This window comes from Mycteria americana, chromosome 2 (genome assembly GCF_035582795.1).
Source record: "Mycteria americana isolate JAX WOST 10 ecotype Jacksonville Zoo and Gardens chromosome 2, USCA_MyAme_1.0, whole genome shotgun sequence".
Taxonomy (NCBI): Eukaryota; Metazoa; Chordata; class Aves; order Ciconiiformes; family Ciconiidae; genus Mycteria; species Mycteria americana.
Window position 1 is genome coordinate 102,663,983 of NC_134366.1, and position 15,622 is coordinate 102,679,604.

The 15,622-nt window shown below is 45.1% G+C and overlaps 1 protein-coding gene across 1 annotated transcript; it reads right to left on the bottom strand.

The window, feature by feature from the left end:
• Positions 1–229: 229 nt before the first annotated feature.
• Positions 230–7,337, bottom strand: FRRS1L (ferric chelate reductase 1 like). Its single transcript, XM_075495661.1, has 5 exons — positions 7,133–7,337; positions 5,206–5,290; positions 4,579–4,717; positions 1,168–1,414; positions 230–700 (listed from the first exon to the last, which is right to left on the bottom strand). Exons 1-5 carry the CDS (start codon positions 7,335–7,337, stop codon positions 528–530), a joined length of 849 nt encoding a protein of 282 aa, XP_075351776.1. The 3' UTR covers positions 230–527.
• Positions 7,338–15,622: the final 8,285 nt, after the last annotated feature.

Sequence of the window (15,622 nt, forward strand, 5' to 3'; positions counted from 1 at the left end):
AACTGTCCATTACTGGAGGGCAGGTTTTATACTGCTGTGTCAGTATCCTGATCTTAAGTTCAGAAACTGCACTTAGAGTTGTGCTTTCTGCACCAGAACTACCAAACAGCATTATAATGTTTTCCCAAATTTGCTTTTTGGGAGCAATTTGGAAGGCAATTTTGTCATTTGATAAGATGTCCTAAATTTGCCTAAACACACATACAGACACCCCTCCCAAACACACACACACACATATGCACGCACACACATTGATTTTACAAAAGTCTCTTTTTCTTTAAGCAAGTAGTCACAACACTGAAAATATTCTCCTATGTGTTCACTGATTATTCTTAAATGATTTGTCACCACTCTGCCACTCAAAGGAGATGGTTATTTCATTCTTCTGAGAAGCTAACTATGTTCAAAAGCAGCTAGATGATGATAGTGGTGTGATATAAATTCCAATAGAAAAAATGCATCGTCCATCCGTATAGCAGTCCATCCTGAGAAACTTCCACTGACAAATTCTTGCTATCTTCCACCGGTCACGGGGTTCCCATCAATAAATAGAAGGTCAGTGCAACAATGAGGAGCAAGCAGAATGGAGAAGAGAAGGTCTGATAGGCAGCCGATGGCATGAAAATATCTTCATACTTGTAAATACTGACAACACGCTCTGATACGGGTGGTGAGTCTATATCATGACGAGTTATAGAACCTTTAATAGGTAAGGGCAGAAAGAAATAACATCAGATGCATTTTTTTCTATAACTCTACCAAAGAAACAGGTAGAAAGCCAAGTAATTTTCAAATCTACAGGATCATGCAATATTACACTGTCAGTGAGTAGGGTCATTTCTCGGCTTTCTGAAATTAAACTTCTCAATAAAACAAATGAAATTCAAGTAAACAATAAACATCCTTCAAAGGAATTCAGAACTTCTAGTTATGAATTATTCTTACCTAAATTTATCTTTGGGGAGTGGGGATAATAACTACATAGTGAAGAAAACACGACAGGTAGGATTATTATTTATTTTGTCTTCCTTTTTATGTGTTTTAAGCCTCACGCTGCCAGAATTTTAGTTAATTTAAAAAAAGGGGGTCTAGTAAGAATATTGTAATTGAAAGGCATTTATCAATTTTGGCACCCCAGTTCTGTCACAAGCATGGAAAACAACTTACCCTGAATAGCTGGACCCCAAGCAAACAGATAGTACCAACTCAAGTGCAGATCTACGATGGTTTCCTCTCTGGGAACATACACAGGACGCTTGAATCGACACGTTACACGATTGTTTTCAAAAACTCCTTCTTCATCTCTAGCAGGATTTCTCTGGATTTCTTTAGCCCACTGACCGACATTATAGAAGTGCTGTATTCGGACTCTTCCGTTATCATCATGAACACAAGCCATGACATCATCTCCTCCCTACACGGTAAAAACATGTTGGTAGAAGGAAAACAAAAGTGTCACAAAACATTTCCTCATTTATGTATATAATTTTAACTATTAAAAACTGATCAAGACCTGCGGCTCTCATTCCTTCTTTCTAAGTTACATATAAACAAAAATTTGTTTCCGTAACTATGTGTCTTTAATCAGATTGAACAGCACAAAGTGGATAGTAACATTTACTTACCTTACTATCTCTGAATTCTCTTTTGGATCTTTCTAAGAGTTATTTTACCTAACATATATAACATATTTGTAAGACATGCTATCACCCTGACATAACACAATTAATTGATCAGAGGAAGGCTGTTTTCTTTTGTAATTTGTGAAGTTCTGGGATCCTACTTCATAAAAACTGGCGGCCTTGAATCCTTGATGTGTGCAAAATCCACTGCATCAAATCATGGACAGAAATCCAATAAAATTTGGTAAAATAGAGGAGATGAATCTACTAAGTCTGGGCAAATAATACGATAAATTCCAGTCTGTTTTTCCTAATCTCTTCTCATGTTCACTTAAGGGAACATCACTTCTTATATCTCTTAAGAGAAAATGAAAAATATTCAGCACGCAGTAACAGAATACAGAACACCATAAGAAACAAGAAAAGGATAATCAATATGTGCTTCTTCATGTAGCATAAACAGCCACCAAGCATTACAATCAAGCAAAGAAACAACAGACAGAAGGAAGTATAAGACAATTGTTTGTAGAGGTCATTCACAGAAATATTAAACCAGTTGCTAGAAGAGTTACGCAAGGTCACTGCCGAAGTGGTAGAGCACTGCATCACTTGGATTAGCATTAATTTTAGGAGTACTATCTCATAGAAGCCTTAATATCTGGAACCATTAAAACACTGTGCAAGTTGGATGAATGGCATTTTACTGAATACCACTGCCACAGGTATCGGGGCCATATTAAATACAGGTCCTACTTCTCCAATACTAATCTTTCTGATATGTCATGCTGAGATAGACACAATGCTTGCTAGCGTGATCACCTCTGAGTTCTTTGTTATAGGGAAAGGAGAGAAAAAGGTGCAGTTCAGCTCTCTGGGAATATTGCTACGTGGATTTGTAAAAGATGTGCTGAAAGTGAGGGAAAAAGGGGACAACTACATAAAACACATGCTTGAACAGTTTCTGCACCTCAGTGCTGCTGCAGGCAACCTTTCCAGCTTCTGTCTTGAGCCTATCCTTGCTCTCCATAACTTATTTTCCAAGATTAATTTTCATACATCTGAGCACAAATCTCTCGTTCTTAAGTACAAAGAGGCAAAAATAAAGCTGTTTTCACATAAAAAATTAAAAAGGAAAGAAAAAAGCCTTCTGAATTTCGATTAATAGAACATTACAAAATCCTACCTAGACACAAAAGCCTGCAAGTGGAAAAGCGTAGTGTTATTTGAGACAAAGAAATAGGTCAAGGACTTTAAAAAAAAACTATCGAGTATGCAAAATAGGGTTTTTTTCTGAACTTCTGTAGCTATCCAGGCTACAACATTTTGATTAGGGCCTCCAAGGCACAGCCCACTTCTCACAGCCAAGCTGTGAGACCCAGAGTCATTTTACCATTACCGCCTCCCTATCCTAGGACACCAAAACATCCTGGAAGTTATGAAAAAGGATGAAGTCAGCAGGGGAACAAGAGAGAAAGACAGATGCTAGCTGGTTTAGTCCAGCTGACTGATGGGCATTAGATGACATATGCAGCAAATCTGGAAGCAAAATCTTTTACTTTACACTTACTTTATTCTTCTTACCAGAAGCTGAGACCAACATGCTGCTTGGTGTGCCTGGGATGAAAGGTAACGCCTGCTTTCCAAGGGGCTGATGAGGTGCAGGTGGTGGGACCCTGGGATCTACTGCAGGTATATCAGAGTTACAAACTGGTAACAGGATCTCTGACAGCTTGGGGCCAAATGCTTAAACATGCTGAGCTGCTTTGAAAACCCTCTTGAGTACTTGCATTTCCAGGCGTCTAAACTCTTCCCAAAATTTGGCTGTAAAACTGTTCCTCACAACGTTAAAAACATGAAATGTTTCTTGTGACGTGAACTGTTCTCTATGACACAAAAGACTTCTATCCTTATTGTGTTTATTTACAGAGTCATATTAAAAAATATATAGTAATGACTGAAAAGCACCTGCCCTCACATTTTCTTTCTATTTCTCATTTTGGGCCTGATAAAAACATTAAGTCACTGCGAGTCTTCCTAGCCCAGGACATCTAAATTCTGTATTTTTTCATACTACTGCTTACAACTGTACAAGAAACAGTCCTGTCCTCTGACTTGTGATTTAGGACACAGGCTCCGTATTGTTTTATATACTCAGGAGTGTTTCTGTATACGAACACCTACATTATGAACTGCATTTTAATCCTAAACATTTTACCAAGGATCACAGACAAAACATCTTTGCATGTCGTCTATTGCTCAGGTTTTTTTAAAGTTTGCATAGTACACGCTCCTGTTTTGCTTATTGAAACACAAGGAAAAGTGAAGCTTTTGAATGAAAAAGGAAGTACAGGAATAAGCATAAAAACAAACCAAATAAAATCCAGGAGAGATAGAAGAAGACATTTAACAAGACTGCTTTCTAGGTTATGTACGTTTAAATTACTAGGAGTCATTTTGTCACACATTTGTGGCTTCCCTGGAACAACACACAGGTATGAAAGAAACAAAAAGATTTCCAAAGTTTATCAGTGAAAGCCATATTTATATCGTTGAAAGTCAGCTGATTTACTGAAGAATAAAATTATTTGCTATTTAGTTTCTGATGTGCCTTTTGTCCAACTAACACTGACATAAAGCACGACAGGACATTTCCATGTGAATAGGCTTATCCCTGAGGGCTTTTCTAATAAAAAGACAAAAAGCTAATAACATTCAGACATTCAGAGCTGAACCAAAATACTGTTGTAATTCTCAGAGAAAGGGAAAGGACATGTTAGGAAGGATGAGGCAGTCGGCCTGGCTTCTGCTCTGAGGGTGGCCACCAAATGGTGCTTTGTTTTTAGCAAGTTAGTTTTTCCTTATATGCTCTGTTTCTGACAGATCAAATATAAACCATTTATATCCTAGCATGTAAAAGTGTGCACACTGTCAACATGAAGAACTGTACATGTCTTACCATTTTCTTGTCTGAGGAAAATCCCACCGCCACCCAGCCATCAGTATCAGCACTCAACTCAAATTCAACATCAGCTCCTATTCTACGGTAACTTAGAAAGTAGTCACAAGTCTCTGCATTGCATCCAGGTTTACCGTACCTAGATGGAATTGGAAATATATGTAACTTTTCCTTGCAATTTCCTGCTATGGAACTTAATTACGTTTCTGCAAGAAAAAACTAAAAGAATGCATTTTGGTTTAATGGCAGTAAAACATATTATATGATGCTATACACAAAGTGCCATTAATTAAGTGTTTGCAATTATTACTCTCTTAGTGTAAGAAGTATAGTATTGAAAAAGTATGGCAAGCAATTAATTAGACACAGTATTACTCTGTTGACCTTCCTAGCCCTAGTTTTGTAAGTGCTTCATGAAAAGACAAGAAACATGAAATAACTGTAGGTCCATAACTATGACATATATCCTTAAATAATCTAGTTTCCTCAAATAATATAGTCCATAACTACAAAGTATGTTCCTAAATAATAAACATTTATTAAAATGAATATGGAACATTTACCAAAGTCTCCAGTCAGTCAGCATTTGCAAACGTAAAGGTATCTGCACTCTTATCTCAGACTGACCTGAAGCATCCCTTGGTTTTTCCACAGTCATCCACTCTGATTTTTGCAAACGGATCCACAGGAGGAGCAGTAGGGAAAGGGTAACCTGTATAATCAGAATAAATAATTACTAGTTAAAATACAAGGAATAAAAAGCAATAATACTAAACAGAAACGGTTCCAATAACATTTACTTTGTCTGCTTATAACTGGGCTGTTCAGATGAGGGACTACTTTGTCACATACCCAATCCCTTGCTCAGACAGTCCTGTGTCCAGGTACCAAAGTAACACTGGTAACTGAAAACAAAAATTTTGTCAGGTTTCCTAGATTCGTCAAGAAGGGAGAAGGATGCCGGAGCATGGCTTTGCTACACTGAGGGCAAAAGTTAACTTAAGGCAGCAGGAACACGGAGTAATGCAGTCAACTAACAATTAGGGATCTCCACTCGGCTATCTCTTTGTGCACTCTTAGTCCTCTCAGGAAATCTGTAAGGGAACTAAATCTGACTCCTTAGCTATAAATGACAGCATTAAGTATAAATGCAGGGCACCAGATTCAGAGCTGTAGGAATGGATACTGAAAGGACCTTATAATATATCCTCCATTAAGAAGTAAAATAAGACAGGCATTGCAATAAAAGGTAAGAGACTATCAAAACAGGGAATTGCCTGCAGTTATGGCCTGCAATCACTTGTGAAGGAAGACCCAGAAGAGCTGGACAATGAGAGTTATGCCTCCAAGCAATCCCCTGCCTGCTGTACTACAGTACACCAAAGAGAAAGTGTGAACATTTGCAAACAGACCTTTTCCGGTTTGGCCTGTAGAAGTTTGTGTCTGTTGCATGAACGCAGGTAGTTTAATAAGGATGTTCTTTTACTTAGCCAACTGAAAACCAAAGTGTGAGCTGTGAAACTAGAAAGTCCTCTGAAAGCGCTTCACTGAATAGGAAATAAACACTGCAGTTAGTTACAGCATCTGCACACAAACGTTTAACCTACACAACTTCAGGCATTTGGGAGCCCTGATTTGCTTTCCTAGATTTCTGACAATGCCAATGGAGAGAGCAAGTATGCCGTAAACTGCAAATTACAGCCTCCATTAACTGTATCAGAGGCCTGGGTAAATTACCCAGCATAAACGGATAAAGTCGGCAAAATTTCACCGCAGCCTGTAGCGGAGCATCACTGAAAGACTGCTCACAGGACACCCCATCTTCTCACGTCATCCTTTTTTTCCAAATGTATGAAACAACCGGTTTTCAATGCAGCCTAGCCACAAAACTGGAGTTTTAACATTCTGCCATTTGGAACTTAAAATAGAAAAGCCACAAAAAACAGACGCGACTACAGTATTTCTTACCACGGAAGACATCACAGGGCACTTCGAAAACCACAAAAAACGGGACTCCTTTTAAGTTAGCAGCCCGGAAAGCTTTTCATGAAAGGCTTTGCACCTTGGAAGGCGAGCCGCCGCCGGTGCCCCGCTCAGCGGGACGGGGACGGAGCCCGGACCCCCGGCCCTCTCCCTGGCTCCTGCCGCGGCCCCGCGGCCCCGGCCTCTGCCGCCCGGCGTGGGCTGCCCCGGCCCCCGCCTGGGGGACGTGCCCGGGCCCGGGGCTGTCGCTGCGCCGCAGCCCGGCGGGGAGCGAGGCGCCAGCCCTGCGGAGGGCCCGGCCGTCGGGCAGGGCACCCGGGGCTCCCCGCGGTCACGGTCCCGGAGCGGCAGGGCCGGAGGCCGCCCGGGCGGCGGCGGGCGGAAGATGGCGGCGGGCGCTGGCCTTCGTGCTGAACGCCGCCGCCGCCGCCCGCGCGCCCGCCCGCCGCCGGGCCGCCACCAACCGCCCGGCCCGGCCCGGCCCGGCCCGGCCCTCCCTCCCCCGCGCCGGGCTCGCCTCGCCGGCCGCCGCGCCCCGCCTGGCCCCGCCGCCTGCCCCCGGCCGCCGCACCCTCCTCGGAGAGGTAGCGCAGGTCGTAGAACTCGCTGGCGAAGGTGCCGTACGAGTCGTGGTGGGGCCGCGCCGCCTCCTCGCCGTGCTCCCCGCCGCCCGCCTCCCGCCGCCCGCCGCCCTCCTCCGCCGGGCTGGCGGCGGAGCCGGCCAGGAGCAGCAGCAGCAGCAGCCGCCGCCAAGCGCCGCGGCTCCGCACCGCCATGGCGGCGGCGGGGCGGGGAGGCGGCGGGGCCCGAGCGCGCCTCCTGCGCGGCCGCCCGCGGGCTCCTGCGCCGCCGCCGGCAGCGGAGCGGAGCGGGGGAGGCGGCGGGGGGGCCCGGCCCCGGTGACGGGCGGTGCCGGAGGGACTGCGGGGGTGGGTGAGGGGACGGTGTGGGAGGGTGTTTGGGCGAAAAGGGGTAGGGGCGGTGTGGGCGCGGGGGCGTGCGTGGGCGCTGGGTGCGTGGGCGCGGCGGGGTCGCCCCCAGCCCCGTCCCGCGCAGAGCCCTGGCAGCACTGAGCCCTCCTGCTGGGACCACTACTGAAGGGTGCGCGGCGGCCTTCCCCGCTCGCCAGCTTCCCGCACGGCCCCAGCCCCACGCCGGGAGCAGCCCCCAGCCCCACGCCGGGAGCACCCCACAGCCCACCCCATCCCGCAGCCGCCCCGCCGCTGGGACGCCTTCTCCCGCGGGCCGGTGCACAGCTCTCGGGGGCAGCACCAGGTCGTCCCTGGCCGCTCCCGTGGCCTCGATTCGCCAAAACCTCTCAGCATGTGCTTCAAGAGGACGTGCTAAATCCTGCGCGGTAATCGCTGGGCGAGCTTACCTCTTATTTTTTATTTTTAATGACTTCTGAGATGGGACTGAAGGGCACAGCGTGGCTTAACATTCGTTTCAGGTAAAACCCCATGCTAGTGAGTGTTCGCTATCTGATTGCGTGTTCTTGCTTTTGTATTTTATGCAACGTAACTGCAGCGGTACGAATATGCTGAAAAACCTGGCAGAACTGAAAGAAAGCCCAGCTTGTGCCCCCAAAGTTTGCTTGGGCTCTTGTGACTGACGCTGGACTTGCAGCTAGGCTTTAAGGATACATTTGCATTCTCACTGTGCTGTGGTATCTACGGGTTGATGGAGGAACAATGACCTTTCGTCCCCTGTGTTCGCTGAAGTGGCTCTTTTCTTGGGTTTGGATTGCCGTCTTCTGGTTATAACTATAATTTATTTTTTGTATTGCTATACATGGCTACACTCCCTCCTCCGAGAGTCTGGAAGAAAATTCAGCAAAACATTGGGGGGGGGGGAGGGGGACACAGAAGAAGGCGCAGCAGTCGGCAATATTCTGAAAATTAAAATAACCCTCAATTTAAATCTTTTCTTTTTTAGTATCGATAACTGAACTGAGTTACTTTTTGATGGGGCACTGAGACTGCCCAAGACCTAGGCTGCGTTAGGGATAAGTTCATTCCCTTGGGCTGAGCGGTTGCTTGTAATACCGGAGTGTGCTCAGCTGCATTGAGTAGAGAACGTTAATTCACGCCTCCATGCTTTAGTCCAGTGGAGCAGTGTGCTATTTCTCACTCCAAATAGAGAAACAGCCACAGAGAAGTAAAAAATAAGTTGCAAAAGCAATTTTGATCACATGCAAATTCAACATGTTCCTTACTAGCGTATGGGGAAAGCTATGGGAGAGCAACACCAGGCTCAAGTGCAAAATAACGAGTCTCTTCTTCCCACCTCGCTGAGCCTGGCAAACTTTACCAGGCCAATGGAAAACAAACAAACAAACAAACAAACGGCAGTAGAAAAACCCTTTTAAATCAGGCTACCAGGAAAATAAGGCTGCAGCTTATTCTTTCTGGCAGTAATCAACTCTGGTGAAGGCCCCCCGTCTCCTTTTTGAAATAGCTAGCCGAGGGTTGTGATGCCTGTGAAGAAGCATTTGCTCAGCAAGGGAACAGCTGTCAGCTGCATGCTGGTTTTTCCTCCCTGGAAACAGGCTTTAGCGCACTGCGATACAGGCGAGGCTTCGCAGTAATAGTAAACACTTAGGATATTTATCATGTATTGCCTGTACCTACATGACACCTATCATTTTAAATCTGACAGCTAAGATAACTGTCTGTGATTACAGTGGAGCTGCACTGACTTTCTAAGGTGAAGATATGGCTAAGAGACTGACCCTATTGCCTGTGCCTCCCTCCTAGTAAATCCTAAAAAATTCAAATGAAAATACTCCAGACACATTTTTTTCCTTAGTGGAACCTCTTGTGTTTGCCTGAAAGTTGTCCCTATCACAAAAATGGGTTGCTTATAGGAAGCAACATCATATTGAGGCTGCTGGAGCACTAGCAACTACCTTCAGTTTTCAGCAGACAGAAGGGTCTACACTGCAACTAATAGCACTGCCCAAGCGGCAGCAGGTCTGCAGGGAAGATCCTTATTGGATCAAGTAATTCAGGCTGCCATCAACGAAAGCATTAGCAGAAGGAGTCCAAACTGCAGTTGCATGAGCAGCCTTAATCCTCGAACACCTATACTTTCTGAATGCCATATTTCGCAGCTTGGACATGCTGGTAACGCCTTTCTTAGATGGGACATAGGCATGCCACCTCAGGTATGAACGGCGGGTTGGAAGGCATCGCCGTCCTCTGGCTGCAGGAGTCCTCTTGCTTTTGGTAAATTAGAGATGTGGTCATTTCCACCACTTCTTGCATCATCACCTCCTGCCTTAGGGGAATCCAGCAGTCAAATTCCCTGCACAATTAAAGCAGTTTCCCTAGCTTGGGCAATTCTCTGGTGCTAGTGCTCAGTCTAGAAGTGTCTTCCCAGAGCTGGAGACTGGGATTATCCCCAACCATCCCTTGAGGCTTGTTCTGCATTCTCTCTTGGCTCTGGTTGTCACCCAGCATACACCTTTCTCCTGCAGGCTTACATGTTTGGGGGTATTTGGACTAGAAATCAAAGCTTCAGGAATAAGTCATAGTTTACATAACAGATACTCAGAAAAAAATCTTGTCTCATAGTCTCTAACTGCATTATTCAGGAGTGGCTGCAGCTCCCATATTGGGGCAGGGGGAAGAGGCTAAAACACCACCAGCCGTATAAGAGCGTGACCTGACTAATGAAGAGAGAAGTGGGGAAAGACCAGTGATGCTGGCAGGCTACAGATAATAATAAGCATCCTTTGTGCCCACTCTTCCTTTGGGACCACCTGTGTCAAGTGTGTGTCATCCCCCCCCCACCGCTGTGGCCAGTTAGGCTGGATCCTGCCCGATCCAGTTGCTTTGCTGCTTCTGTGCACGATCTAGCAGGTTTTCTCCATTTGATAGTCCTCTTCGTAAAGGCTCAACTTCCTTACTCAGCTCTTCATAAGTTATTGCTCATCCCAATTCACCCCCAAAAAGCTAAAGCTGGTCAAGTTCATACTGCCCTGTCTCTTCCCAGCTCCTTCCTCAGCATATCCATGCCTCAGGAACAGCTCCTTCAAGTTTAGTGCTCCTGGTTATTTCCATCCAATCGACATGTGTTGAAAAATCAGTATGTATCCACCACTGCTGACTAACAAAATGACTCCTGAGACAGGAGTTTTCTTGCAATAACTCTGCAATAACCTGAACCAGAATTTGTAATGCATACGCAGTTTTCTCAAACCCTTACCACGATCTTGTTCAATATGATGAATGTATCTACTCTACCAGTAATTTCTCTTGGGCTTTCCTTTATTAAACAACAATACAAATTTTAGAAATTGAGAAATCACCCTGATTTTGTTAATAGTCATTCATCCCATGCTCTAGTTAACTACCTGTGACTCTACAGAAACATGCTTGCTGTGTTAGTTACTTAGACTAAGATATGGGAGAAGGTATGCTAGGAATTTCTTGCGAGCAGAGCTTTTTCATGATGGTACAAAACCGATTGACAAAGGAAAAAATGTCAAATGCCAATTCATTAAGAATATCCCCTATAAGAAAAGTAAAAACTAAGTGATCGCCTTAGAAATACCAAAGCACTGTAGAGGAAAAAGATGTGTGCTATTTCTGAAAGCTATGAAACAAAGAGATGAGTGAGCTTTTTGGAGGCATGGTACTGCATCGGGTCTTCTGGAGAAAGGCAAGAAAATATAAACTCTAAATATGTTATCATCCAAATAAAAACTGCATTAGATCATTAGATCATCTTTTGCTCAGCACTGGTAAATCTTTCTTTTTCTGCCTCCACTGAGTTATGTATCTGGGCTTGCTCCAAGGGCAATCGTGCCTCTGCAGCCAATACTGCTCACAACAGCACTCCTTCTATAAAATTAATCTAATGTAGGAAAAAAAGCAATGTCTCCAAGTTCTCTTCCAAAAGTGTAACATACACCAATCTAAAGACTAAGTCCAGCAGTCTTAGACACTAAATCAGCATGAGTTTTGCTTCAATAAGCACTATGGACCCTTCCCAAGGTATATTAAAACTGCGCAGCTTTTTGTGTGTGTGTGTGTTGGTTTACATCAGGCAGCTTATGTCTTTTCTCCCAAGATTGCATTTTTTTTACCTCTCTGGCACTCTTTGCTACCCCAGCGTGAATACAGTGCTGGGAGGTAAATCTACCCTGAAAGCCAGATCTGCCAGATGGTGGCACAATGTGCACCAGGAGGTTTTGGAGCAAAACTTTTCACATTTTTTAAAAAGTCCTTGTTACAAAGAGGCTATTTATAGTGTTATTCTAATAAGGAGCCAAAACAGAGCAGCCTTTTATTAGAACTTGCAATAGAGGGCATTACACTGAGGCCTCCCCGTGCATAAATACCATTTACTTATTGTGCAAAGATTGGCCCAGAGAGCTGAAAAATTCAGCTCGTATTAGCAAAGAGCTCATTTAGGTAGGAATGTTTTAAAGAGTTTAAGCAGTACAGGCAGAATTCAATTAATTCCGTGTGTGACAATGTCATTTCATCCTAATTAGTTAGGAACTCAGAAATAAGGGGAAAAAAAAAAAAGAAAACCCTATTCCCTCATGAGACTCCATCCGAAGAGTTATGATAAAAGTTTTGTAAGTTCTGCCTGTTGGAAAACAGTCATTTAAAACAGCCTTTCTCCAGCCCAGACTCAGACCACTCTGAGTCTAAATAATAATAAAATAATAATAATAATCTTCCAGGTGAACGTAAGCGGGCAGGAGAAATCAGCAGAGAAGCTCATTCTGGCTTGCTCCTCTGCAGTGAAGCTGCTTTCTGTGTGTCCTAACTGAGGCAGCTCCTGCCAAGGAACAGGGGACCATAGGTTATGCCTTGTCCCCTCCTGAGTAAACGCTACAGGAGGAGATGCTTTGCTTCAAACAGCCCAGGGAAAAACTTCTGGATTAGGGGAGTTTGCTCTTTCTCCTGGGGATGTTGGAGCCCAGGCAAAGGGCAGCCCCAGACTCCAGGGACATGCTCCAAGTCTGGCTTTGGGCTGGAGCACCCCTGTCCCCCCCTGCTGCCCCCCAGCCCTGCTGGGCCCTGCCCAGATACATCCAGTGCCTCCACGCTTTTTTAGGCTTGGGTTGCAAAGACAGGCTCTCTCTCATCCCCAAATGAGAGCACGCATTACGTTACAGCCACAAGTACAGCTTTTATTCTTTTGAAGAAGGGGGAAGGAGAGCAGAGGAGGAGAGAGAAGAAATGGTGGAGAAAGAGGCGAGTTTCCCCAGGACACATCTCGTACCCACGCCTCCGTTGAGGACGGGGAAAACGTCCTCACTCGCTGCCCGGGCCTCCTGCCCCTCTGCCACGGCCCCGTCCCCGCCCCGGGCTCCGCCAGCCCCGCGGCACCGCCGGCGGCCTCCAAGGTTTGCAATAGCAGCCGCCCGCCGCCGGGGGGCGCCAAGTCACCGCGGCACCGCCAGTCCCCGAGGAGCTGGTGCGCGCCCAGGCGGCGAGGCGGGAAACGGGGCGTTCGCCGCCTGCCCGCGGGAGCGGGCCCGAGGGGTCGGTGCCCAGGGACCCTCGGTGAGCCTGGAGCCCGGCAGATGAAGCCTTACAGCTAGGCTGGGGGAACTTGAGGCAGCCGGAGTCCTCCCGGCGCGTCCCTGCCTCTCACGGTCACCGAATACATAGAGACTAACTTGTGAGAGCCGTCAGCCGTTAGGGGAACGGACTGAGCGAGGCGCCCACCCAAATGACTGGAAAAGATTTGTGGGGCTGCAAGAGTCAGCCTTCTCTGTGTTCAAGCGGTAGCGAGGTAAAGGCTTCTCGGGCCGTAGGGTGAGTTACACAGCACTGAAGGGGAATTGCCGCACAAATTCTGGCCTTTGTCTCAAGCCTCTCTCTCTGCATGTGGTTACCTAAAGGCACGTCCATATTCACTGTCTGCGCTCACTTGGACGGCAGAGAGAGGCAGGTGCACAAGTGGCTTCGCTGACTTTAAAATAATCTGATCTCTTGGTCGCATTTAAAACAAGTGAAAGTCAGTTATGCTGAAGGCTTTGGGGACCAAAGGGGTACATTAATCGAGAAGAGTTAAGCCTCTCAGAAGCCTCACTGCAGGCTTTGTTAACATCCACGAGGTGCATAAGAGTCTTTGAACCTTGGATGTGGGGATGAACTAAGCATAAAACAATTTACTCTGATGTAGAAGAGATCCCATAGGGCTGCTAATGGCATAATAGCAGCAAGCAGCTTTGGAGAGCTTGGATATACTGTTTTGAAATGCTTGTAAGCTAAGTTAAAAAAGAGAAATTTTTAATATTTTAATTTACTTAAGTTGTTACTAATATTTAAATGAGCAAAGTCAGGTTTACTTCTCACAATGCCAATGAAGTCAGAGTTCAACATGGTTTATTTATCCAGAGATGCTAGAATGCAGGAATGTTTTATGAAACACAGTGTTACTGAACAGAACAAAACATTGCGTAATGGCCAAGACTGAGAAACACTTAGACCAGTTAGTGTGGGGTTAAAAACATCATATTTGAGGGTTGTTAAAGGAGAAGTTGCCCCCTTGAGAGAGGCTCTCTAAGCACAGTTACGTCTCTTGTTTCTACTAACCAAAAAGATTGTAGCTTTGATAAATGGTTGGGATTTTCTTGTTAAGATCCTTATGTGACACCAACAATAAATAATACTAAACTTATGGGTTTTTGTTTCTACTGTGCAGCTACATAATATATCCTAAGGTTACTTCAATGTTTTTCATACGGATGCTTACAAGGATAAACCTAATTAAAGAACAGGTATTTAACTGGCTTATTTCATTTGGCAGTCAACATGTGCATGGAGGAAAGGTTTCCAACAGCCTAAGGTGTATGCTGTACAATAACCACTTCCCTTACACTTCAAATGATTATGAATTCTGAAGCCATTTCAGGATGTCGTTAAGTTGATGCTTTTGAGTTTTCTTCTGATGCTGTTGCTATGCCAATCTGAGACAGGAAAACAGTTGTTACAGCATTTACTGAAAACAGTACTCATCAATGGGGAAAAAGAAAAACGGGGGAAAAAATCCAGACATCAACCTAGTACTTGAAGAAAAAGCCAGACTCCCCTGTTCTGATGGCCAGTTCTCCCACATATGCACAGAGCCCTCTCCCTGCCGCTGTAAAATATTCGCATATGTCAACACCCCCAACATGTAGCAGCAGAGAGCCAAAAAAGCACTAAGTTGAGGCTTTCTCACCCCTCCTCACAGGCAGTCTCAGCATTCCTGCACTGGCACCTGACAGCTTTACCAAGCTCAGGCAATGCTGGGGCGAGGTCCTTTTTCTACATATGAGTAGACATGCACAAACCCTGAACCCAAATGCAGGAGAAGGAGCTAAGCTGGTATTTGCTGCATGACATAGATACTTTAAATCTGCCATCTGAGTTTTCTTCTGGACATCCCCAAGAGAGGTTAGTTTGCCCACTCCCTTAGCCCTTTTGTACCCTGGCCACATGCTGAAGAGAGATGTCCCAGATGGCTAGTGCTGTAGGACTGGCTGAGGAGTGCCATGATTTAATTGTGCAAGCTCCAGGTGAAATGGTACCTGTCAGGCAGGGACTGGATGCTGTTATAGTCCCAGCTCCAGGCAGCCCCTCAAGGATGGAGTTAATATTGTGTGGCCCTAGTGCTTGCAAAGTAGCACAACTTTTTCCATCCATAGTAAACAATGCTTCTTCTTATGAAATGTCTCAGCATTTGGTTGGAGTATTTTTAGAAGCATTCGCATTTGCTAAAACAACACAAAGCAAAAAAACCCCTGAAACTCATCAAAACTCTTGTGTAGGGAAGTATCAATATTGCTAATATTTTCACAGTGAATGTCAAGAAAAGGGTTTCAGTTTTCTTATTTTCTTTAGGGAATCAGAGTTCTTGTTTGATTCTAGCATTTTGCTCAAAGTCATGACATAATACTGTTCTTATTATATGCATATTTATTTTGTTTGCCATTATCCAAAGAGTTTAGCAGCATCAGAAAACCGAATTTGGTTACTTTGTTTAGTTTTATCCATGGGAAAGTTTGGCTTTTCATTCCCAGTTCAAAGGAAGTTCTCAAAACACAAGC

Excerpts from the sequence above, each read along its gene's own strand:
- FRRS1L (XM_075495661.1), bottom strand. The coding sequence starts at position 7,337 with ATGGCGGTGCGGAGCCGCGGCGCTTGGCGGCGGCTGCTGCTGCTGCTG. Across the intron at positions 4,718-5,205 it reads AAAACCAAGGGATGCTTCAG|GTACGGTAAACCTGGATGCA; the intron begins GTCAGTCTGAGA and ends AATTCCATCTAG. Across the intron at positions 1,415-4,578 it reads TTTCCTCAGACAAGAAAATG|GGAGGAGATGATGTCATGGC; the intron begins GTAAGACATGTA and ends TTTACCGTGTAG.